General features: G+C 44.8%; 2 protein-coding genes and 1 non-coding gene across 3 annotated transcripts in view; 2 read left to right on the forward strand and 1 right to left on the reverse strand.

Moving 5' to 3' along the window:
• Nucleotides 1-12,872, forward strand: part of LIMD1 (LIM domain containing 1) — a 65,008-nt gene extending 52,136 nt beyond the window's left edge. The window contains exons 3-8 of the mRNA XM_063114748.1: nucleotides 1,769-1,836; nucleotides 4,851-4,913; nucleotides 9,936-10,066; nucleotides 10,701-10,752; nucleotides 11,282-11,350; nucleotides 12,637-12,872. Of these exons, the coding sequence (XP_062970818.1) occupies nucleotides 1,769-1,836; nucleotides 4,851-4,913; nucleotides 9,936-10,066; nucleotides 10,701-10,752; nucleotides 11,282-11,350; nucleotides 12,637-12,774 (521 nt within the window). The 3' untranslated portion in view covers nucleotides 12,775-12,872. The remainder of the gene's footprint in view (nucleotides 1-1,768; nucleotides 1,837-4,850; nucleotides 4,914-9,935; nucleotides 10,067-10,700; nucleotides 10,753-11,281; nucleotides 11,351-12,636) is intronic.
• An 8,540-nt stretch (nucleotides 12,873-21,412) lies between these two features.
• Nucleotides 21,413-21,485, reverse strand: TRNAR-ACG (transfer RNA arginine (anticodon ACG)). Its single transcript has one exon. It is a non-coding gene; the product is annotated as a tRNA-Arg (tRNA).
• Nucleotides 21,486-21,832: 347 nt separating this feature from the next.
• SACM1L (SAC1 like phosphatidylinositide phosphatase) overlaps nucleotides 21,833-24,685 on the forward strand; it is a 70,547-nt gene continuing 67,694 nt past the window's right edge. The window contains exon 1 of the mRNA XM_063114524.1: nucleotides 21,833-21,922. Coding sequence (XP_062970594.1) covers nucleotides 21,891-21,922 — 32 coding nt within the window. The 5' untranslated portion in view covers nucleotides 21,833-21,890. The remainder of the gene's footprint in view (nucleotides 21,923-24,685) is intronic.

Consider the following 24,685-nt stretch of genomic DNA (forward strand, 5'->3'; position numbering starts at 1 on the left):
TCCACGGCTTGCCTTTCCTTTTTTGTTCAACTTGGCATTTGTTGCACTCTTTCAGTCCTTTGCCAAGCCCTCCTAGTAGGACGCTGACTTGAGATTACAGAGTATTAAAAAGTTCTATAGGAACCAGCAGAAGGGTTGGGGAAGCATTGAGACAACACTAGCTCTGGCAGCAACAAACACCACAACAAAGAAGGGTCTGACCACTCACAGAAGGGCAGGGCCTTCCAGAAAAGTGAAGTAGGGAGGTGTGATGGGGGTGGTCACCAAGAGTCTCCGATGTTCCTTTCCTACCCTGAGCAGCCAGGAGTGGCCTGCAGTGCACGCTTCCGCCCCCATCTCCGTCACCTCCCCCATCTCCGTGGCTCTCTGCGTGGCCTCTCACCCCTGTCCTGTGAGCCTCTCCTTCCTCCTTGCTGAGAACAGTTTGGCTTTGCAACAGCTTTGTCAGTTAAATTTACGTTGTTTTTTTTTTGTACAGAAATTTAAATTTTTGATGTACTTATTAGTCTTTAACTTTATAAGATGTGCTTTTTATTTCTTACCTAAGAAATCTTTTCCTTGCCAAAGCCAGACTTTATTTCCTTATAATAAAAATTTTTAAAAAATAAAATACAATATAAAATATAAAACAAAAAATTTAAAAGCCTGTACTGATAACAATTTCTGTTTTTCACACAGATCTTTAATCCAGCTGGAGGGCTTTGTTTTTGTAGCTTGATTTATCTCTTTTTCTATGGCTTTTCCTCTGCACTGATGCTTTCAAGGGCCTCTCTGAGCTCCGGCGAGTCTCCCTTGACCTTGTCTTCTCCGATAGCCTGTGCCGCTTTGTCTGCTCTGGGCGTCATGAGGCAAAGGCAGTCAGTGTTTGTCCAAGGGACACATCTGTGTCTTGAGGACTGTTAATGTTGGTGACATTCATGATTTTGCTTTCCTGTCTGGACCCTGGCCCCAACGGGCTTGATTTCATTCAGTGCTGAGAATTCATTCAGTTTCTGAAACTCCCATGGAGTCTATTGAGGATGTTTTGATCCTGGCACTGGAAATGTTCTCAAATCTGTGAATGCTGCTGAGAAGTAGACCCAGGGACTCCCAGAAAGATGCTCCTGCTGACCTTGAACATGCAGCCCCCTTGTGTTTTTTCATAAGAGATGAAATGGGTTGGTACAGTATGTTTTTCTTGTCAATGTCTTAGCCTTATGGAAACTAGTTACATCTAAGGAGTTGGGGTGCTTTGAATTTTTCTCACTCTTAGACACCCCATTTAGATCAAGAGAAAACAAAAAGCATTATCCTTCCAACAATGTGTGTTTTCTACAGTTCAGGCAAAAATAAAGATGTGAAAGTAAGAGTTAACCAATTTATAGGACATCCCCTGGAGAGCATGTCAAAGGTGACTGTCCTAAATGCTTGTGGGAAACAGCAGCTTCATAGAACAATGTTGCCTGGCAACCCCACTCTTGTCATCCTGTCACCATCCTGTCACCAGCTTCTTTCTAAGCAGAGAGGTACTAGGAGGTGAGCATAGGATGATTTCCAAGTCAGCCCTGGGTCTTTCTGACAAATAGCACCTGCCAGGGGACCCTTCCTCCTGGCCTCAGCCTGCCCAGTGCCAGGGGCCACAGCATCTTTTAGTAACCGGAAACTGTGACAGATAGTTGGCATTTTTTGCATGTTTATTTCTGCTTTAAAAGATTTTGTCTTTCTTTTCACTGTTTTCACTACATATGAACATTTTTCTTTTTATTCTGCTCTTGTGTTTTTTTCTTAGGCCGAAAGCTGAGAGGAAAGGCATTTTATTTTGTCAATGGCAAAGTGTTTTGTGAGGAAGACTTCCTGGTGAGTATGTCACAGCCTCCCCTCCCCTGTCCTGGCCAGTCAGAGGGCAGAAGCCTGGAGAAGTCTGTGCCAGCATCATTTGGAAGCTGTACTGATGGAGAGAGGGGAGTTTCCTTCTGTAGGTGCATAGGGTTGGCCCATGTTCCTGAAGCAGATGATAAACTGCAGAGCTTTGTGCTTTGAAGGCACTGTAGGGTCACTTGGCCTGTCCTCTTGCTGCTTTCCCCAGTTCTGCCTCCTCCACCCATCTCTTAAGCCTCTGGACTTGGACCCTGCCTCTCTTTTCTTCTGCTGCCTACTATCCCTGGGAATCCAGCCTTTCCCATGGATTGAAAGCCCATCCATATGCCAATGACTCCCAATCTGAGCTCCAGCCTGATTGCACCTCTGAGGCCGACTGCTGGCATCTCACTGCCCACTGGACATGTCCCCGGGGCTGTCCCCCAGCCTGTCACATACCACTTGTCTGAGGCAGAGAACATCACCTTGCCTTTGGTCCTTGTCTCTGAGAACTGTGACCTTGGTTCCTTTTCAAACCCATGTCCTTCCCTGTCTCTGCCAGAAAGCAGCCAAGCATTGAGCTTTGTGCCATGTGTCTTCCATGGTTCTGCCCTAGTTTACACCTTCAGTGTGGCTCAGCTGGGCTGGTCTAACAGCCTCCCACACTGCCTGTGTGAGGAGGCCTGGTGCCTGCTCAGCCCAAGGTCCGTGCCCTGCCCTGCCTCAGCCACTGTGCAGTCTCACACCTGTACACCTCTGTGCCTTTGCTTGTGCCAGTTACCATGCTGCCATGGTAACTTTCTTGGCATGGATCACTCTGACAGCCTTCCTGTCCCTCCTGCCCCCACAATGGAGTGCCCTCCTCTGGCAGGGCAGTTGGTAGAGCAGCATGTCTGTTTACAAGTCCTTCTCCCATTGACTGCAAGCTCCTGGGGAGGAAAGAATGTGCTTCTTCACCTTGACACCTGTAGCTCCTGACTCACTGCCAAGGACAGAGTGGGTGCTCAGTTGAACTGACCCTGTCGTCTCAGGGATGAGGAATGTGAGACCCAGAGATGGGCTCGGGGCTGCTTCTCTGTGGACGTATGAAGCCCTTTTCTCCCTGTCTTCTCTTGGAGAAAAGCTGTATTTGGTTTTCATGGAGAGTTGATTCATTGTGAGTCTTGTTTGCCAGTAAAACAAGCAAATCCAAACTGGCTTAAGCAAAAAGGAAAATCATCCAGCACTGACTCGGGAGTCATTTTCTCTCCGGTTTTTGGCTTTGCCTCTCAGTGTTAGCTTCAGCCTCAGGCACTATGTGATAGCTAGATGTTGGCAGCACTCCAGAGTTTACATTCTCTCAGTTTTAAATCTGATGGGCAGAGTGCCCGTTTGTCTTTGAGAAGACCCTACAAAGGTCTCCTGGAGTCTCATTGGCTCCTGTTGGGTCACATGCCCACCTCTGGACAAAATCATTGGTGCTGGAGAAATGTAGGATTCTGATTGGCCAGGTCTGAGTCAGTGCCCAGCCTTGGCGCCAGCCTGAGTCAACCCCACAGGAATCATGGGAACCACAGGGTGGGAGTGTGGGAGCTGGACCCCAAATGAAAGTGAACCGTCACACCTAGAGTGGGGGTTGGACTGGGCAGCAGAAATCTCCATGACATGGGGTAGAGTTGCAGAAAGCTTCACTTTTCTTTTTTTCCACCTTCCTTTCCATTACGTTCACCCCCACCCCATTAGGTTGTGTTTGTAGTACATAAGCTCCTAGTATTTTCCAGTGTGTAGTATCAAGTATGTTTTCTGAAGAGTTTGTCATTTCTTTAAGACTTTGTGTGTGTGTGTGTGTGTGTGTGTGTGTGTTAGTCCATTTCTGTTGCTTGTAACAAAATACTTGGAACTGGGTGATTTATAAGAAAACAAAATTTATTGCTTACAGTTTTAGATGTTAGGAAATCCAAAGTCCAGACAACACATCTGGTGAGTCTTCCTTGGTGGTGGCTTTACAGCAATGCAGGGATCTCATACGGCAGATGGTGGAGCAGAGAGAGAGAGAGACTCTCATGCACTCTCCTTTTAAAGCCCTCAGAACCATGCCCCTGACCACCATTATTAATCCATTCACTACAGCATGGTCCTGCAGTCTAATCACCTCTTCAAGGCTCACCTTCAATTACCATAATAGGACTACCCACCCTCAACAGTTACAGTGGGAATTAAGCTTCTAATATATGAACTTTGGGGACACAATTCAATCGATCCACAGCTGTGTGTGTGTGTGTGTGTGTGTGTGTGTGTGTGTGTGTGTGTGTGTGTGTGTGTGTGTGTGTGTAAGGTAAAGTAAGGTAAAGTAGCTAATACTTATCAAGTTTCTTTGAAGCTAACTGTAAAAAGCATTAGCTTTTAACCAGAACCAGGTTTGAATTTTAATCCTGTCTTTACTCTTTTTAGGCTGTGTTACCTCGAGAAGTTCCTTTAAACTCTCTGAGCTCCCCTTTGCTTCCATTTGAAAGATGAAGATGATAATACATACCTTGCAGGATTGTTTTAAGGATTAGAGCTGTGGCCTCAAACTTGAACATGCGTCAGAGTCCCCTGAAGCGCTTGTGAAAACACAGATTGCTGGGCCACACCCCCTGAGTTTCCAATTCCGTAGGTCTGGGGTATGGTCCAAGAATTTGCATTTCTTATCTTACAAATTTCCAGATGATGCCAGGGAATCCCTGTTTGAGAACCACTTCTAGATTGAGGATTAAAGCTTCTCAAGCTATAGTCTCTTACATCAAACCTGGCACATTTTGGGTGCCCAGATACAGTCGTTGCTAGGGCAAGTGGTATTAGTACTTGTAATGGCTTTTGTGGCAAGGATATTCTATGACCCAGCACACACCTCTCTTGTCCTCAGGGGATATGACAGATACCTGCACAGAGTGACATGTCTTTCTGAGAAATTCCTTATAATCTTTGTGACTGGCAGAGAAGTGGTTGATTCATCTGCTGGCCCGGGTTTAACTTTTTTTCTCTTTCCTCTGCAGTACTCTGGTTTCCAGCAGTCTGCTGACAGGTGTTTTCTCTGTGGACATCTGATCATGGACATGGTGAGTAGAGCCAGCCAAATAAGATAATAGCATCTTGGGAGGAGGAGACATTCAGAGAAAAGAGAAATTAATAATTGAGAAGAGTGTTTCCTATCTTGATCTGTGGTTACCGTTGATTTTATTAAAAGAAGTCCCTATGCAATTCAGCTTGCTGGCACTAATAGAACCCCCCTTGTTGGTTTTTATTGGTATTAGCATCTTTTATTTTTTATTTTTTAAAAATTTTTTGGCAGCTGCCTGGTGTGGGAATCTGAACCGTGACCTTGGGGTTATAAGGCTACACTCTAACCAATTGAGCTAACCAGCCAGTCCCCTTGGTATTAGCATCTTTAACTGTCCAGACTGCATGATGTCATGTTTCTGATAATGCTTTCTCCTCCTCTGGGATGTTTGGATCACACTGGCTTCCCTCTGATTTCTCTGTGATCCTTGTGTCATGCCAAGGGAGGTGCCAAATGCAGCTTGTTTTTACTGCAGAAATCTCAGCTACCTTAGAGTAGAGTGCAGAAAGTTAGATGAACATCGTTGTTTCTGCACCCCCACCCCATGTTCTGGCCAGCTCAAGCCATTGCTAAGATGGGTTTTTGTGGCCTGTCATTAAGTCCCGAGACAGCAGAACAAAGACCAAATTTTATACATTCCATTCCTCGCTCAGCCACTGGCCTCAGTATCTTTATCTCTTCAGTGGGGACAACTTTTCCTTATAGAGTTAGGTTGTGAAGTTAATGAATACAGGGATTAAATTGTTCACCACCAGAAACAAACTTTTAAGAATATTTTTATTATACTGCTCAGAGAAAATGATTATATAACATACTTTTAGTTGGAAATAGTTAAATCCGTCTTTAAGCTGACCCGTTAATTCCATTGTGGAAAAGAGAATTGCTAATCATTGCTATTTTTTTCTTTTACCTTTTTATTGAGAAATAACTTATAGAGTAAAAGGTGAAAATCTTAAGTGTACAGCTGAATGAAGTTTTACATGTGCATATACCCATGTAACCACCACCCAGATCAAGATGTAGAACATTTCCTCCCACTCAAGACCCCCCTCCCACAAATGCAACCACTATTCCAGCTTGTATTGCCACAGATTCATTTTGCTGATTCTGAAACTTGATATAAATGCAATCATATAATATAGACTCTTTTGGGTCTGCCTTTTCTCACTTAGAAATATGTGTTTGAGATTCATCCACGTTGTTCCCTGTATTGGTAGTTCATTTATTTTTATTGCTAAGTAGAATTGCACTGAATGGATGTAGCACAGTATTCCTTCATTCTCCTGTTGATGGGGGTTTGGATGGTTTCCAGTTCGGGGCTATTTACGCATAAACCTGTACTCTTGTAAGTTTCTTTGATGGACATAAACACTGATTTCTGTTGGTTATATGCTAACATTTATAAAATAACAGTGAACCAGAGCCCTCCTTATTCATGAAGATTACCTGCTGTCATCCAGGCTTTGACAATCCATAGCAGAACTAAGCCCTATGAAGGCTATATCCTCATTAGCAACCAAGGCCTCTCTCCCTGGGAGGCTGGCAGGAGCCACATGCCCTCACTCCTACTTTCCCCAAGTGCCTGCCAGACTCTAGAGTTCCATTTCTTTAGCAGAATTTGTCCTTGTTTTAGAGTCCTTCTGACAAACCCACTGCATGTGAGGTCATTGTCTAAATTTATGAGTATGGGAGGGCCGACCTGTGGCTCACTTGGGAGAGTGTGGTGCTGATAAATTTATGAGTATGATTATACCCTATTCTTAGTACTGGTTGTCCTAAGACTTCTTCGGATCTCAGGGTATGTCATTTATCTATTGCTGCTTGACAAACCACCCCAAAACTTAATGGTTTAAGATGAGGGTGATTTATTATTTATTATGATACCATGGATCAGGAATTAGGTCAGGGCTTAGTGGGGTGATTCTTCTGCTCTGTGTGGCATTGGCTGGGTCACTTACTCAGCTTTGTTCAGCTGGTGGCACAGTTGAACTGGAACATCCAGGGCAACCTCTTACCCTCCAGGCCTCTCTCCCTATGGCTTCTAATAATTCAGTAGTCTAGTTCAGACTTCCTTACAGTAAGAGAGAGGAAGTGGAAGCTGCTGGTCTTTTTAAGTCCTTGACTTAGAATCTCAGAACATCATTTCTTCCTCATTCTGTTGATCAAAGAAAGTCACAAGGCTAATCCTGATTCAAGGGGAGAGGAAATATTCTCCATCTCTTGATGTGAGGGTTAGCCTGTGCATATACAGGAAGGGAAGGTGTTGATTTTTGGAGATGATTTCTACCATATGGGCTGATGCAAAGTTGAACCTCCAGTCTCAGGTCTTCTCTACTACTAGAGCACTTTTAGCAAATGACTGTCTGGTAATGACACCCACTTTTAAAGACATAATTAACTGCTGCCAAGAATTTTAATAATGCATGGAAAGATAAATTCAGATACCACTCGATTCTACAGCAGAACCCAAACTGTCCAATGCTTGGTATAAATTGTCTGTGTCTGCCTTTGTTTATAGAGGGGTATGCGTGGACTTGCAGGTTGAAACGGGGCATATTCCCACATAAAAATATTATTACAGCTAGGCTGAATGCAGCAAAATGGCATCTTTTTCCAACCTTACTTCAGGCACAGCATGGGTTAAATTTATTTAGGAGTCTATTTCTGCCAAGACAGCATTAGTATGGGGGTAAATGTATTCTATGGTCCAAATTGCCAAATGTACTTTGGAAGCCCAGCTGATTGTTCTTCCTATTTTGGCAGCTTATTGCAGATTAAGAGGGGCCTCAAAGGTAGTAAAACCCAAGAAGGAATGAGGAAGCTTGAAAGCTGAGCTTTCATAGGAAAGCTAGAATAGCACAAAGTTCTCCTCTTTACTGCTTGGCTGGAGTGTGTGCAGCATGGAATTAGCTTCCTGTGGGCTTCCAGTGGAAGGAGCTGGAACACAGCACATCTTTCCCACGGCTCTCACAATGTGCTGACAAGGCTTTCCTAGATTCTAAGTCCCCTTCCTTCAGCCTGTTCGAAGGCCTTCTGTGTGGCCCCCACTGCTGGATGCTGCCATTCTGTACATTCTCTGCAGCTGAGTGTTTTGGTGTGGCCTTGCTCATGTTGATCCCGTAGTTTAGCTGTTTGTGCTAAATTGCATGGTACAGGTAATTGCAGAAATGAATCTCCTATTGAGTCAGTGAAGATGCTTTCAACTGCAAATTATAGAAAAATTCAGACTTATTTAATTAATTAATTTATTTTTAAATTTTATTTTTTTCCAAAAATGATTTTATGAGGCTTAATGTTAAAGACATGTGTACAATAAAACCATATGTAGATAGATAGCTATACATAGATACACATGGAGATATAAATATATACAAATATATGGTAGATGGAAATATAAATATAAGAAAAATCTATGCTAATATATGTATCTTTTTATTTTTTATTAGCATATTCATTATAACAAGTCATACTTATTCTGTATGCCCCTTATCCAATCTCTCCCCATCCCCCTCTCCCCCCAGTAACCATAGATTTGTTCTCTCCTTCTGATAGATTAACTGTTTGTCTGTTGATTTGTTGCCTAGATGATCTGTCCAGTAATGAGAGAGGTTTGTTCAGGTCCCCCACTATTGTGGTATAGGAGATACTTCTTCTATTACTCTTCTGTTACTCTGGAGTATGCTTTATGGAGAGAGAGGACCTTTCTTTCTTTTCTTTTTTCTTTTTTTTTTTTTTTTGATTTCTGCAGGTGACTCTCCTTGTGTCAATGTGGTCAAGTGTCTAGAGTGCCATCTGCATGGTAGTTGTGACTACTGCTATAGCAACTGGCTGCTTTTGTGGCGGTCATAGCAATTGTGGTGGCTATGGTGGACTACCTGCATGGAAATGTTGTTTTTGGTGTGCTCTTTACCTGGTTGCAGCTGGATTTGGCTTCCCCTGTCTCCATGCCTCAGGACCCCTGTGGGGCCCAGACTTATTTTAACTTAAACCAATGATTCTCAAGTTTTAGCATTCCTCGAAATTACCTTATTAAAACACCAACTCCTGGGCCTTATCCCCAGAGTTTCTGATTAAGGAGGTTTGGGATGGGGTCTGAGAATGTGCATTTTTAACAAGATCCCAGGTGATGCTGATGCTGGCCCAGAGACCATACTTTGACTTAATATACTGACTTAATAGGAAGAATATTTTATTTCACCTAACAAGAGTTTGGAGGTGGGCAGTTCCATGGTGAGTTAATTCTTGTAGACATCACCAAGGATGTCCTTCCTTCTCTTCTCTGTCCTACCTTTTGTGTCTCAGCTCTGTCCTGGTTTCAGGATAGCTCTAGTGGTTTCAAGTATCACATCTAGACCAAATGACGCTGAGAGGAAGAAGGTTTGTAGGGATTTCCTTCATTATTTTTAAAAACAACAGCACTAACAAAAGGGCTTTGCTTGTTAGGCTTAGATGTGAGATGATCAGGGGTCAGGTCATGCCAAGAGTCAAAGCTGCATAGAAGGGGCACTCAAGAGGTGGAAGTGAAGAGGGGTTTTTCAAGTTCTGCCATTTCCATGTGGAATTTTCTTTAATTTTTCCATGTACTTGCTGCTTCCCAAATCTGGGATGGATCCTCTTGTGGCCCCACTTTGCCTCGTTTCTTGCTTTTCCTTCATGGATTTTGGGTGGAATTGGCCCAGCCCTATCCCAGCATATCTTTCTGGGAAAGAACTGTGAAAGAGTTTCCTGCTCTGGATAAGGGATTGGAAGGGAGGGCTCTAAATTCCCTCTAGCTTACAGATCTGTGAGAGGCTTAGGAAGTACAGCAGAAGTCCTCTTTGACCTCCTCCTGTTTATACATGTAAATAGATTAGCCTTTCCCACCCCCATCATCTCTTGACCTTCGTCCAAGTGAAACTCTGGGATGAGTGCTCCAGGCTGAGGGACATTCATGTGACACTCATGTGACATTCAGCCTGATGTGTTTCTTTCCCTTCCTTCCCTAAAATCCCAACTGGCCTCTCCTCCTTTACGCCCCCAGATCCTGCAGGCCCTGGGGAAGTCCTACCACCCTGGCTGTTTCCGCTGTGTCATCTGTAATGAGTGTTTGGACGGAGTGCCTTTCACTGTGGACTCAGAGAACAAGATCTACTGTGTCCGAGATTACCACAAGTAAGGAGGGATGGGAGCAGACAGGGACTGCATGTGTAAGCCACGCTGATCCCAGCAGAGTGAAAGGCAGAAACCAACTGGTGTGTATTTGCTAGCTGCTTGTACCATTCGTCCACAGTCCAGCAAGGGCTTAACAGGTTAGAGTGGTGCAGCGGGGGCCACAGGAGGTCAGCTGATATCAGTGTAGACAGGAACTGGCTAAAGAAACATGTTTGGTGACAAAACAGAACAATAAGCTATAATCAGATTCCTGGCTAGGCCTCAGGAGGAGTCACCAAGCCCTGTGGCTCCAGCTTTACCCCATGCCACAAGGCACCACGTCAGTGTTAGTTTCCACCACGCTCAGCTTGCCTGGGCCTGTACTCACCACCGTGAGGAGAGTGAACAAACAGGCCAGTCTCCATCCCTAGTACAGCGAGAGGCAGCTGGATGTCCTTGTTTCAGCTGGGGAGCAATCGCAAAGCATGCCGAGGCACATTCTGCAGAGGGAGGCAGGCTGGAGGGACACGCAGGGGAGGATGGGCAGGAGGCACCATGAGGACGGCTGCACGTAGGCTGCAGGTGCCAGGCTTTTGGGCGTACCTCCCAGGAGCAAGGCAAAGTACATTTCACTGCTTCTTCGTCTTTCCCCCAGGGTGCTGGCCCCCAAGTGTGCAGCCTGTGGGCTTCCCATCCTGCCACCTGAGGTAAGGTGCTTTTTCAGATGTGCTCCTGGGGTCCGCCTAGACACCAATATCTCCCTGGGGTAATTTACAAAATCTGTGTCCTGTCCTTACATCTTAAAATATGCTAAGATCTCAACTCTGAGATAGCATCCTCACCCTTTCTCATTGGCTTCACCAGCCCAATACCCTTCTTGTGCCTGTTTGTTTCTATAATCAGGTCAGACTCCCTTACTTGATACTAATTCTTAGATCAGAAGATGAGCAGAAAAGCTTGTCTTTTATTCATTGTTTTAAAAATAAATGTCCATGTAAGTCTTATTTTCAGTATTGACTCTGACATTCCAGACTGTAATAGGACTACTGTCCCTTCTACTTCCTCTCTCATCAGCAAATCTATTCTTTTTCCTGCAAGCACTGATTTTTATTCTTCTTCTGAGGCTTCCAACTTGTTACCCCAGGATTCTCTTCCCTCCCCACCTTATGGCATGTAGAACCTGATGGGTCCCCTAACTGGTCTCTTTCATGTGTTCTTGCTTTTCTTTGGTGCCAGGGCTCAGATGAGACCATCCGTGTCGTGTCTATGGACAGAGACTACCACGTGGAGTGTTACCACTGTGAGGTAGGCGCCTCCCTGCCCAGCCCCCAAAGGCCATGGTAAAAGACCAAGAGAAAAGCATACTGAGTTGACTAGGGCATGAGATGGTCAAAAGATTCTGGCAAGGGTCTTCCCTCCAGAGCTGATGTAGGAAAGGGGAGGAAGGCTGGTTTGGAGAGTAGGTAGGAAAAGATGCAGATGCTTGGGGTATAAAGGTCTTTACCATTTGTGCACAATTGGAGCTGTCCAGTCCTGAACCTCTCAGCTGCTCTCCCTGAAGTTGCATGGCGAGGAGCGTTGTGTGGAGGGTGGGTTTCAGGTCCTGTGTAAGGGTCAGATTGTCAGGCAGGTGTGTGATCTGGGTAGAGACTCTCTCCCCTCTAGTTTGTAGGCTTTTCTATCTGCCAGGAGCCCCTTTTTCAGCCAAGCCCCAGAAATCATGAAGAAACCCCTCTTGAAAACAGATACGTCAGCTGGGTGGTGTGAAGGTGGGTGGGGGCCCATCTGCCCCTTCTCTGCCCTTTGTCACCCGCAGGTTGAAGGAGCTGCTTACGCCCCATGACTGTCAGGAAAGCCAGGGGTGGGCCATCACCAGCCCTTGTGAAGAGTGCTCATGGGGTTTCTGCCACAATGAAGTGGATTCACCCATGAAAGGAGATTAGATTCATTTTGTGACTTTTTGGTGGTGAGAACAGGGGTTGTGCTGACATATAGATTGGTTCCACTGCCAACACTGAAGAAATAGGTGGGAATCATTGGGGGTTGTCCCTCAAGGGCCTAGAGAAAAAAGTGAAGACTCCACTGTCCTCTCCGCACATTCCCAGCCAGCACTGTCCAGTAGAAACAGAAGAGCCACAGATTCAAGTCATGTGTATCATTTTAAGTTTTCTGGTAGCCACATTTAAAAAGTTAAAAGAAGCAGGTGGGAATTAATTATTTTATTCAACCCAATATATCCAAAATGTTACTATTTCAACATCTTATCAACATAAAAAATTATACATGAAATATTCTTACATCCTGTTTTTGTCCTAAGCCTTGGAAATCTGATGTGGGTTTCTGCTGATAGCAGCACATCTTATTTCCTGCTAGCCCCATTTCAAGTGCCCCATAGTGACATGTGTCCAGTGGCTTCTGTATTGGACAGTACAGTCCAGGTCTCCACTGAGCAGGACCGTGTGTTTCTGCACTGGCATTTCCCACCTGTACAGAAACACGCGGCACCCTGTGATGATCTTGGGGACTGTGCCCTTCGCATCAGTCTTGCAGTCTTTTGTTTCACTTCATGGGGCATTTTTGCCTTCCCCCAGGACTGTGGACTGGAGCTCAATGATGAAGATGGTCATCGCTGCTACCCGCTGGAGGATCACCTGTTCTGCCACTCCTGCCATGTCAAGAGGCTGGAGAAAGGCCCCTCGCCTGCAGCCCTTCACCAGCACCACTTCTAGCCAGAGCGTCTTGTGGAGCTCAGAGCGGGATGAGGAGCCATGGCTGCACAAGGACGAGTCTGCCTGTTACTTCTGGTGGCCCCTGGTGTGGAATTGGGGCGGAGGAAGAGGAGGGGCGGGTGGGCGGGTTCCTGCGGGTATGTGTGGGTGACTTTCCTTTACCAGGGAGGTGGACAGTACCTGTCTGGTACATGTATCTTCTGAGCGCTTTTCTCCATTGCTGCACCCTCATCAGGTTACTCAGGAAGACGCTCCAGCACATGCGTGGCATATGACACAAGGTCACGTCGGTGCAACAGAACAAACCTCCTGTCCCCTCTGGGACCAGTTCATGCTTCAGAGGGAGAGGTTTGCGTTGAACGTATTTCACAGTATCCCCTGAAGAGACGGTTCAGTTGCTGATACATTCAACCCTTTCCCTTCCTTCAGGAAAAAATATCTGCACTCAACCCCCCTACCTCCTGCCCCTCACACCACATCACAGCATGGTGTAAGGCTTCTTTCCACCCCAGAGCTTCAGTTCTTCTATAGAGTGGTTTCAAATTTTAATTGCATTATGGCAAGAAAGAAGCTCTATCTAACATGTGCTCTGTATCCTAAGAATTTGCTTAGTAAGCCAGAGCCAGGATTTGAAATGAGAGGGAGCGTTCCCTCCTTGTACACCGACAGTGTGCTTTGTACCCCTGCAAATCCTTACTCCCCTAAAGGCAGCTGGGGCCCCAGCGGAGAATTGCCCTGTCTGAGTAAAGTGTGCTTTGGGAGAGCTTGGTGCAGGCACCAGGACTTTTTTGCCCACCTGTTTGTGTTGTTTTTCTCTGGAGCTCTCCAGTCTGTGACTTCGGAGCCACTCCTGCGAGGCAAGTCTCAGGATCGCATGTGGGGACATTTCTTGAGCCTGTTTTAGTTTATTTAATGATGGGCTTTTTGGAAGTCCTGCTCGCATACTGAGAGCTCCTTATAAGCGAAGAGAGTGTTTGTGTGTGTGAGATCTCTAAGCCAGCATGGGAGGGCATGCTTCAGAATAAGTTATTATATTCATTTCATAGGTTTCTGTCTTGCCCAATTCTTGGCACAGGCATTACGTTTGAAGAAACCAGTATAAGGTACACTGCTTTTGTCTGTTTTTTTAAAATTGCTTCCCTCTACTTTCAATATTCCACACATGAAAAATACCTCACAGAGCCTCACCAAATCACAGATGAAGGAGGAATTCGGCAGTCACTCTGGACTCAGATACCTTCCTCCGTGTGTTAGAAGTCACGGGCTTCACACAGGCCATACTGCAGCAGGTCAGGGCAGTGTGACCTTAACTAAAAGGTCAGCTGGGAATAGATCTGATTGAAATTCCTTACCGTTGCCTTATGCATCTCAGTATGCTGGCTTCTTGGGGTGGCATGGGCTAAGGGAGGGCCATGCTGGCAAGATTTCAAGACCACCTCTGCACCAAAGAGGCAAAATATGCCCTGTAAGTCATACTTCTGAGGCCGGAAGTCAATATCCCTTGGTATTTCAATTAGAAAAAGCTGCAAGAAAGAAAAAGACTGGCTGCCATTTGCCCTCTTGGCCTGTGGGGAGGGCTCCATGGCCCTGTCGCAGGAGGGCCAGGCTGTCTCACCACTGTCGACCAGGCTGGGACGTGGCAGCTGGCATCTGCACTCCACCGCCTCGCATTCCACCCAGAGCGAGAGGATTGGGCACTGGGGCTGTGGAGCACAGTCAGTGGAGCCCCTGGCTCATGTGAACTCAGACTTCTCACTGGGCCTGCCTCGTATGGTAGCCACTGCCTGTAAGAAGCACAGAATTGATGCCATGGATGGTCCATTTTTATGAATTTCATTGGAATACTTTGGCCAGATGTTACTTCAGCTGGGCTGTGTGCCTTCCTCTGTTCCTTTTCACACTCCTGCAAACCCATGGATGCACTGGGTTGGGGAAGTGAACGCTTGGGTTGGGCCTCTCCCTTCCTGTCAAGCATCCAGCTCAGCTTTGGCAAGGCTGGTGGTAAGTGAAGGCAGCCAGTATGTCTTAACCTGTCTTTGCCAGTGTAGGAACACTGGCCTTGCTGACACACCTTTGCTCCACTTTCAAGTCACACAGAGTGAAGAAAATTACGTTGGAGCTACCATCAGAGGTAGCAAGGGTTTGTTTGCAAATTGGATAATTAGTTAAATATGTGATTAATTTTTAAATGAATTTTTTAAAGTGGGTTCGATGGAGATGATTCAAATACATTTGCAGATATAACATTTTATGTTGTTGAGAAAGAACAATAAGGGAATTTCCAGATGTTCTAGAAATCCTAGCAGCGGACTTCTCTAGTTGTCAGTTTCCCTGGAGAGGGCACCGGGTAGGAATCTCAAATGAGTTTTGCTTCTCTCCCCTTGCACAAAAGCCATGAAAAGATTTTCACCTACCTGGTATTTTAAATGTTCTATAAATTTTAGCCAAATAGAACTGGAATGGGGTTGTATTTATGGGCACAAGGAAAACACAAGGAGCTGATAAACCAGGATGAATAAGTTTATTTTAAGAGTTAAAGCAAATAGCTGTTCCTGAGATTCCTGGACAACTCCTGGACTTTAGATAAAACAAGGAGGATTATGGCCTGATTCCAGACCCCAAAGCCAGCCTCCACCCTTCTCTCCTGCCTCATTTTACCCTTTAATTTTTTTCCACCATCTCCTAGTTTGTTTTTTTTTCCCCTTCCCCCTAGCTTGGGACATTCAAAAACTGCCTGGGTGGTCTGAGAAGAGCTGACAACTCAGGTTGGTTTGCTACATGAGGCTTCTCTCTCTTTCTCTCACTGATGTTATTCCTCCAGCTATCTTTTTGTAAAGAGTGGTTCTGTGGTTTATCTCTCACCACACAAGAGCATTCAGTCCTAACTGGGCACATGGCAGCAGGACGGGACTTTCCATTTCTCTGTGTGTAGAGAGTCTTCTGAGCTTCTGCTGTTGAGTACTGGGTGGCTGATGGAATGCTCAAGGAGTTCTGATCACCTTTACCCAGTCATCACCCTGTTTCCATGGGCTTTGGTTATACTTACAAAATGAAAAACAGAAGTGTTAAGATGAGAGAATTATTTAGAATTCATAACCCTTTGCAGTCCTTTAAAGGTGTGTGTAGAAGTGGGAGGTGTAATGGCTGCTATCCCCGTGCAAAGAAAATGTGTGACCTGACCCCAACTATTGTTGCTTGATGCCCTTGTCAAAACTGTGCCAGGAAACCAATTTTTTTTTTTTATCTCTCCTTTGTGCCAAGAATCAGTCCTAATTTCCCAGTTACTATTTGAAGTAACTTTTAAAAGTTATTTTAAAAAGTGAGTAAAATACATTAGCTATCTCTTGAGCCCAACAGATGTGGGAAGTCTCCATATAGTGTATGAAAATTCACTGTACAGGGAAACTATTTTCCTTTGTGTCTCTTTTACTATAAAATTTTTGAAAATTTTACTGTTACTATAAAAGTATTCAAAGTATTGTGACAATAAAGTTGCATTAATTTGTAGACTATTAAATTGCTGTCCAACATAATGATGTTTACTGGGTCTTGTGTATGTGTGGAGTAAACAGACAGTGCTTTTTGCTACTTGGATTTTGTCTTCTTTTAGAGCTCTGAATTTTTAAAGTAACACATGGATATCAAACCTGAGAAGGATCTGAGATTTAATAAAGCTAATAAATTAGTGTGCCATGGTTTCATGGATCCTGGCAGAAGTTATGAGACATGTAGGTCAGAGACAAAAGACAGTTTATTATTTACAGCAATAGCAGTGACCAAATTGCCAGCGTTTGCACTGGTTCCCTGAGCCCCAGTTCCTACTGGGCCCCATAAAGAAGGCCAGGTGATGCCTGCGTATGCAGTGGGCTGTGTTACAAGAGGAACCCCAAGCCTAAGGAATCCCAGTCTTTTATAAGGGGCAGTAAGCCTGCCTGACTTTTGCTCCAGAGAGAGATACTCTCAATCATCCACAACTGTTCACTACAGAAACATTCTTGAAAAGATAGCTGGAACTAAGGCAGTCGGTGCCTATGCTTACAAGATATATAAAAATGTGAGAGGCCTTGGAGAGTCATATCCCAAGAATTAGCAGTTTCTTTAAGACTTTTAAGGTCCTGCCACAGTGGTAATCATTTTATCTCTTTCCCTTCTGTGCACATGTTACTGTTTTATTCTTTTGAGGTTATAACCAAAGAATCCCAGAAGTGAGCAGCCCTTTAGGTCTGAGGCAACCAGCCATGTGCAGGAAGGTGGAACTTGCAGGATAATAGGGCCTAGTGTGTGGTTAGAGCCCTGGGGGTGGGAAGATGGTGTAGCTACTTGCCATTCAGCACTCCATGGGCTTGTTCCATGCTTCCCTTTAGTTCACATGGCTGCCAGGTCTGATGTGCCAAGGCCACGGAAAGCCGAGAGTGATGGTGCTGATTCTAATGGTGCCTTATACCAAAATAAAACACCTTTTTTTCTCTTAGAAGCTAGTCTGACTTTAAAAACATGGGCTGCTGTTTTCTTGTAACCATGATGCTACAAGGGATGAGAATGTAGTTGGGGAAAGAGGTGGTCTGGGGCTGTGGTAGGCTGTTAAACCGGCTTTCTGGGGGAAAAAGTTAAAAGCCCTGATATGGAGTGTTTGCTGATTTCTATGATGTAAACACTCCTGCCATGGCCAATTTAAAGCTACCAATATGACATCCCGGATCTGCAGTTGGGAAGAGATGACTCAGTCATAAGCAAGCAAGAGCTGACCTCTGGCATCTGGGTCATTTGGGGCTGAAGCAGTGGGGAAATATGGTCTGGTTCTAAGCTCCATGATTGAAGCAGGAGCAGCAGTGATATCTGACCTATATCGTGTGCTGCTCACCATGTACCAGATGTTCTAAGGACCACATGTTCTTCATCACCCCTCATTTTACAGACAACGGAGACACAGAAGAGTGAAGTAACTTTTCAAACAGTAGGTACTCAGAAAATAGAGCTGGAATTCCATCCCAGGCTGTCTCATCCAGAGGGGGCTGTCTTGACCACTCTACCACTTTGGCTACTGGGGGCAATAACTTTTCCTTCAGTATATTTACTCATTGAAGCTACATAATAGGAAGCAAACAAACAAAAACCTTGTCATGAACCTTACCACTGCTCTCTGTTGGAGTTGATTTGGTTCCCTAGTGCTACTATAACAAATTACTACAAACTTGGTGGCTTAAAATAACACATTTATTATATAGTTCTGTGTCTAAAAGGCTAAAATCAAGGTTGTCAGAAGAGCCACATTCCTTCCAGAAGTGCTAGGGGAACATCCATCCATTCCTTGTCCCTTTTCATCTTCCAGAGGCTGCCCACATTCCTTGGCTAGTGGCTGCATCATTCTGACTCTGCTTCTGTTGTCACACCTCTCTGACCCTCCTGCTGTCTTCATATAAGGACCCTTGTGATTACATTAGGCCCATCCAGATAATCCAGAATAACCTCCCCATCTTGTGATCCTTAATCACATCTGAAAAGCCCATCTTGCCTTGTAGGATCAAATTTTCACAGGTTCTAGGGAATAGGACATCTTTGGCAGGGCGGGGGGGGGGGTTGTTATTCAGTCTACCACAGACTCCAACAAACTTTTTTGGGGGTGGCAATGAAAGAATATCCCTAGGATATTAGGTGCCTTTTCTTCAAGCATTGCTAAAAGTGGGGTTTGCATTTTCCTTGGATTGAAAACAAATGCTTCATACATAAAAGAGATTGGAACCTCCGACTCCGGGTGTAAAAAAAAATCAAAGTACGTCATACCCTGTGGGAGAAAAAGAAGCCAGAGAGGTCTGGCCCAGGAGACATTCACAGGTATGTGACAGCCCCAGATGTATGACACTTCCAGAAGCCCTGCTTATGTGGAGACCCCCACGTACATAAGGCGGCCTGAGGCACTACCACCATTTGGTTATATGCATGTCCTTCCAACCAATCCAAGTCCTCAGGGACAGCATCTATGGGCCCTGCATTGCCCATGGGACCTGGCCCACAGCAGGCCCATGACAGAGTGGAGAGTGAGAGAACACACTCAATCTAGAGACTCACAACAGACAAAATGGATCAAAGGTCTGCAAGTCAGAGCCAGACATAAAAGTGGGCTATACAGATCATTTGGATAGTGCTAACAAGCTTCATCTGCAGCTTGGATTGTCTCTATGGGAAGACCCTGGCAGATTTTGTAAAAAATTATATTTTATTTACATAAGTAACATAATTTCACTATAGGAAAAATGGCTCAAGATATCAATATTACTCATCCTTGGGTGATTTCTTATCCTGAATTTTGCCTGGCTTAGAATCTGATTCTGGTTTGTTTGGCCTTTAAAGCCCCAGAATGCCTGTTTCTGCCTGGATTACTATTGTTTTTTAGTCTAAGGCCTTTGTTTACAAAGGCCTTGGTTTATATTCCCCAACTAGTAAAGAAAGGCCAAACTTTGCATCTCTTAGTTGCTTTTGCATGGTGACATGTTCATAGAGCCAGGGTGGGAGCTCTCTGCAGGATGGTGGCTGTTTAGCTGGAAGCATTGTTTTATTGAAGGCTTATGAGACAGGCTGCAACTTAAACCCCCATCTCATTAGAGGGGGCAAGAGCCCGGAGCTGGTAAGTAGAAGCATCAACAGGACTAGAGATGTCATCTTCTGATTGCTAATTAGCAGGGGTTAGGCGGTGAGTAGCATATGTGACCATCATCCATGCCCAGGCAGGGAATTGGTCCTGAGCCCACTCATGTGGTACCCTCTGGGGTACAGTAAGCACAGAGGACAGGGCGACTTCGGGGTCAAGAGACCTGACTCAGGTTCTAACTAAGGCTTCACCACTTAATTGCTCAATAACCTTAAGCAAATTTAATTCCCTCATCTGTAAAATGGCGACAAGAACTGAATTTATCTTACATTGTTGTAGGATTGATCAAATTCATCCAAGTAAAGGACTTAGAGCAGTACCTGGCATGAAGAAATTGCGTAATAAACGTGACAGGTTTTAAGACTGCATTGATCTTTATATTGGGATGATCGACAAGATAAATTACAAATAAATGGAAAAAACAATACAAGCACAAAACAGTTTGAAAAAAGCACATATGTAATAGGAAAAAACAAAATATTAGCAAATCTGAGTACATAAAAGTGAAAAACACTCTAGGTTAAAAAATATTACAAGGAAAAGGAAAACGATAACCTGGAAAAAAGATTGCAATGTATTTGATAGCCAAGAGTTAACATCCTTAATATACTAAAAAGCCAAATTTGTAAGAAAAAAAATTGAATAGATCAAGAAAAAATATAGACATCCATTTTTCAATTATAAAACTGGCAAAGAAGTTATAATTAAATTTATAATATCCAGTGTTGGTTAGCATGCATGGAAACAGATGCTAATCAGAAAGTGTGTATTGGTTTAATTTTTTGGAAGGCAATTTGAAAATATGTACCAAATGTCTTAAAAATGTTCAGAAAATGGACCTTAAAGATGTCCACCTGGTCATTCCACATCTAGAAACTTATAAGACAGAAATAATTCAACACAGCATCATTTTAAAAAAGTGTTAAACTGGCAACAACCCAATTTCCAACATAAGGATATGGTTAACATATCTAGTTCTCTTATAGAATATCTTCAAAGAATATTTAATGACCTTAAATCCCAGACAAAAAGCTAAAGGAGATAAAATGAGAACATAAACCCATTCCTGGTTCAACTCCAATTTGGAAAAATAAATATGTAAGTATGTCCACATTAAAAAGTGCGGAAGAAAAAAAGTCTATAAGGAAAAAAATTATGATGCTCATAGTAATGATCTCGGGATGGAAGTTCACGTTATTTTTATTCTCCATAATTTTCTGTATTTTACAAATTTCCTATAATTTCCTTGGGGGAGAAAAACATTACATTGGAAAAATTAATTGATCGACTGAGCCATTAATGGACAGTGTCCGATGACTCAAAATTCCCCGGGTTCGAGTCCCCCGTCGGCCGCAGACTTTCAGGCCTTCTCAGGTCTCCGAGCTGGGCACCTGTTAAAATGAGGTACACTATAGTAGATCACCTGGCGTCGTCTTACTGTAAAAGTACCCATGTTTTAAGGTTTCCCGATGGAACTTTGGGGCCCGGTTGGCTTCGGAGCCGGACGTCAAAAAGGCCCAGGCCCGCGCACTTCGCGGGCCCCACCACCGCGGCCGCGCTGCCGCGTTTCCTTCCAGCGGCGGGGCAGACCCCGAGCCCGCCCCGTCTGGGTCAACTGGCACACGCCGCTTCTCTCGTCAGTGCGCGGGTTCCTGCTCCACGGAGAAGGCCGGGACTGCTGCCTGAATGCGCTCTGCGTCATCGGGTGGCTAACCGCCGGCCACAGCACGCCCCCCACTCCAGACTGCCGCCTTCCCAGGTGTTTTCCTAAATGTACCCCATTTACAGAGTCTCCTCGTGGTCATGATTAACAATTGGGCCCTTCGCAATTTGCACAGCATCTCGGACAACTCCGGGTTCCAAACACAGCTTAAAAGATGACACTTGGGGCAGAGTAGCATTAAAATTCGTGGTATCTAATCACACTCTAGCCATGATCCTTTCCAAGGAGGCCTTGCTATGTCCAACCGGGAGGTGGCAAAACGTACACCACGAGCCAGCCAGGAGTCGAACCTAGAATCTTCTGATCCGTAGTCAGACGCGTTATCCATTGCGCCACTGGCCCCGTGCTGGTAAGCCTCCACTGCGATGGCTCATCACCCTTGCGCAGTTTCCACACGCTTCCGGACACCAACACCCGCTGTTTCTGCCCCTGCGCCGGTCGCCGTGGCGCTGGCGCACAGTTCCTGGTGCTCCGCCTCTCCCCCGCAGACATGGCCCACCAATCCGCAGTCGTGACGTCACGGCGCTCTTCAGGGCGCTCCGACCCTCCGCGTCGGACGGCGCCTTTCGCATTCTCTAGCTCCTGCACTAGTTTGTCCGCGGCCGCCTCCCGTTCGCTCCCGTTCTCTCTTGCGGGGCGGGGAGAGGGGTGGGACGAGGCCAGACGCTGCGGCCACTGTGCCAGGGTAACCGGTAACGCAGTAGCGGAGGTGGCCGGGCGGACGGAAAGAGGAGGTTGTGGTGCAGGATGGCGGCGACGACGTATGAGCGGCTGAAGCTGTGAGTCCCGGCGGCCGGAGGCCGTTGACAGAAAGGGCCTGAGGGCCGGCAGGTGCGGGCCACCGGCCTCGGGGAGGGTTCCTGAGTCCCGGGGCGGCGGGTCGAGTGTGTGAACCCTCGAACTTCCCGTCTTCCTTTCCCGGCGCTGTCGCCCCAAGGCCCCGTCGGAGTAGCCACAGGCCCAGGAGCGACGGTGTCACCGGCCTTCCTCCCCCCAGCTTGGCCTCTACGCCCACGGCGGGGGAGCGGAGCTGCAGACTGGCTTCCAGGGAGCGGGGGTCAGCGGCATGATGCAGCCCTTCAGGTCACGCTCTTCCCCTCTATTTTTTGGAAAGGTGCCGCTAAATTTATTCTCAAAGCTTCGTAGAGAAAATGAAGTTTTCTCTTATTTAATAGATCCATAGCAGCACTTTAGGCTTTACACACAAATCAGCAAACCTTTCTCTTGGTTACACTGTATCTGGGCATGGAAGCCTGCATCACCAGTCTTTAGGGTGCAGAAGAAATTTGAAGTATAGTCAGTACTCTGAAGGTTCTGAAGGAATTTACTTCGGTTTAAATTTTATACAGCTCCCGCGTAAAGCAGGTTCTTTCGTCTCTGTTGACAGCCAGAGGCTAGTGTCTAGAATTTTGGCACTGCAAATGAACTTCTTGGTAAATCCAAGTTCTTGAGCTTTTGAGAGATAGGCTCTGGTTGTTAGAATTGTAAAGGACGTGTTTGTAAGGCCTTTGGCCTGTCCCGGATAAATAACAACATGAATTCATTTCCCTTAGTATTACTTACCATCAGCATCTCCATTTTTCTCGTCTGTGAATAACTTTGTTTTACCTACTTTGTATTTAATGTGAAACAGCCTCTAAGTAGTCTGAAAATCTGGTGGCCATATCTGAGAGTGTCTTTGGCAGCAGAAGTTAATGTAATTTTGGGGAAGCTTATCTATCCCTATGTAAGTTAAAATATCTTGGTACTTAGACATATAGGCATCACATTTCCTTTGCAGGGAAATGACATCAAAATGTGGCTTTTGCACTTCTTACACTCCCCAGAACCTCAATCATTAATAACTTTAGTCATTAATAACACTGAAAGTTTCAGTGTAAAGTTATGGGTGCAAAATTTGGGAGAGAAGTCGTGTATACCTCACATGATATATTTTGCAAAAAAAAGGTAACTTTTTCTACAGTTCACCGTTTTTGCCACTTCTGTTTGCTGTAATTCTCTTTGAAAACTCCAGTTACACACTTCCCTCCGCATTTTCCTCTTCAGCTTTCCTTGTTCTCCCCCCAGTTCCCCTTTGCAAGGTGTTCACCGTGTTGGTGAAAGAGTTGAAGTGAAGTCTCTCTGGCTAGGTTGCCAATGCATGTGTGCTCTGCTGGCTAATTAGGTTATTGTTGTCTATGTGATAGGCACTGAAGGGTTTAATGTGATTCTACACCAGATCTCAAATGTGTTTAAGCAGTATGGAGCCTTGGCTTGATGTAGCTCAGTGTTAGGTTACAGGATGCAGTTGAATTTTCCTGTGGCAAAAATTGAATAGGATGGAGAACTGAGAATCACAATGATTGTTTTTGAGCTACCAAAGCACTAAAATTTCAACAGTTCAGACCTCAAAACAAACAACCTTCTATATCCATAAAACAGAAAGGAAATTTGGCCCTTATGTGGTGAGAATGATGCTTTTGTCTTGATTTTCGTGAGAAGTGGAAACTATAAATTTGGGAGAAGAAGTAAATCTGTGGTTATGTGAAAGTCATCGTATAATTTGTCAGTCCTTAACTTTTTTTTTTTTCATTGAGACAATGCTTTTTTTTTTTTGGTTTTTGTTTTGCTGGCGGGTACAGGGATCAAACCCTGGGCCTCGGTGCTATAACCCACCAACTGAAAAAAACTTTTGAGTGCTTCTGTAAATGTGAAGATACAACTTTTTTGCAACTTTGTTTTTCTTTACCAAGGGGTTTTTGAGTTGGAATCTCTGTTTTTGTTCCTTCCTTTTTAGCCCTTCCTGTTCTAAGGCCTGCTGTTCAAGGTTTTTAAGTAGGGCCTCTGCCCTAGGAACATTCTTTTTTGGATGCATTTGAAGGTGGAATTGGTTTCTGACCCATATAAGAATTGTTAGGATATAGTAGCTATTTTTAATACTTGCCTAGAGATGCGTTTTAAGAAAGATTCATACAAAAGAGATAGTTTGATTATTTTATTACAAAAGTATTGCTATAGGATTTATTTAAGTGTTGAAATGTTTGGGATTTTAAATAATAATTTGTTCTACATTATGCCATACTTTTTCTCCAGTCCATCTCTGCCCTGCTAAAGTTCACCTTCCTAGTGCTCTGGTTTCATTCTCTGCTTTCCTGTTTACAATTTTTAATTCCATCTTATTAACCCGTAAGGTCAAGCTCACATTTTTTAGCCATCTATATAGTCTAGTCTCTTCATAATCTCTTCAGTGCTTTTTTTCCCCATTCTGCCAGAATTGGCTCACCCAATTTTGGCTTCAAACTTGGTCTTATTTATTTAGATCCTTCTACTCAGAATGCCTTCTTTTTTCTTCTCTCCTCTCTTTAGCTGATCACAATCCTAGTATAGCCAAGACGTCTCTGGCTTTTTAAAGTCAGAACAGACTTGGGTTTACCACATCTTAACCTTGCTACTTGCTTTGTGTCCTGGGCATGGAACTTAACCTCTCTGAATCAGGTTTTTTGTTTTGTTTTGTTTTTTGTCTGGTACAGGAGTCCAAATCCTTGACCTTGGTGGTGTTAAAC

This window comes from Cynocephalus volans, chromosome 11, assembly GCF_027409185.1.
Source record: "Cynocephalus volans isolate mCynVol1 chromosome 11, mCynVol1.pri, whole genome shotgun sequence".
NCBI classification, from domain to species: domain Eukaryota; kingdom Metazoa; phylum Chordata; class Mammalia; order Dermoptera; family Cynocephalidae; genus Cynocephalus; species Cynocephalus volans.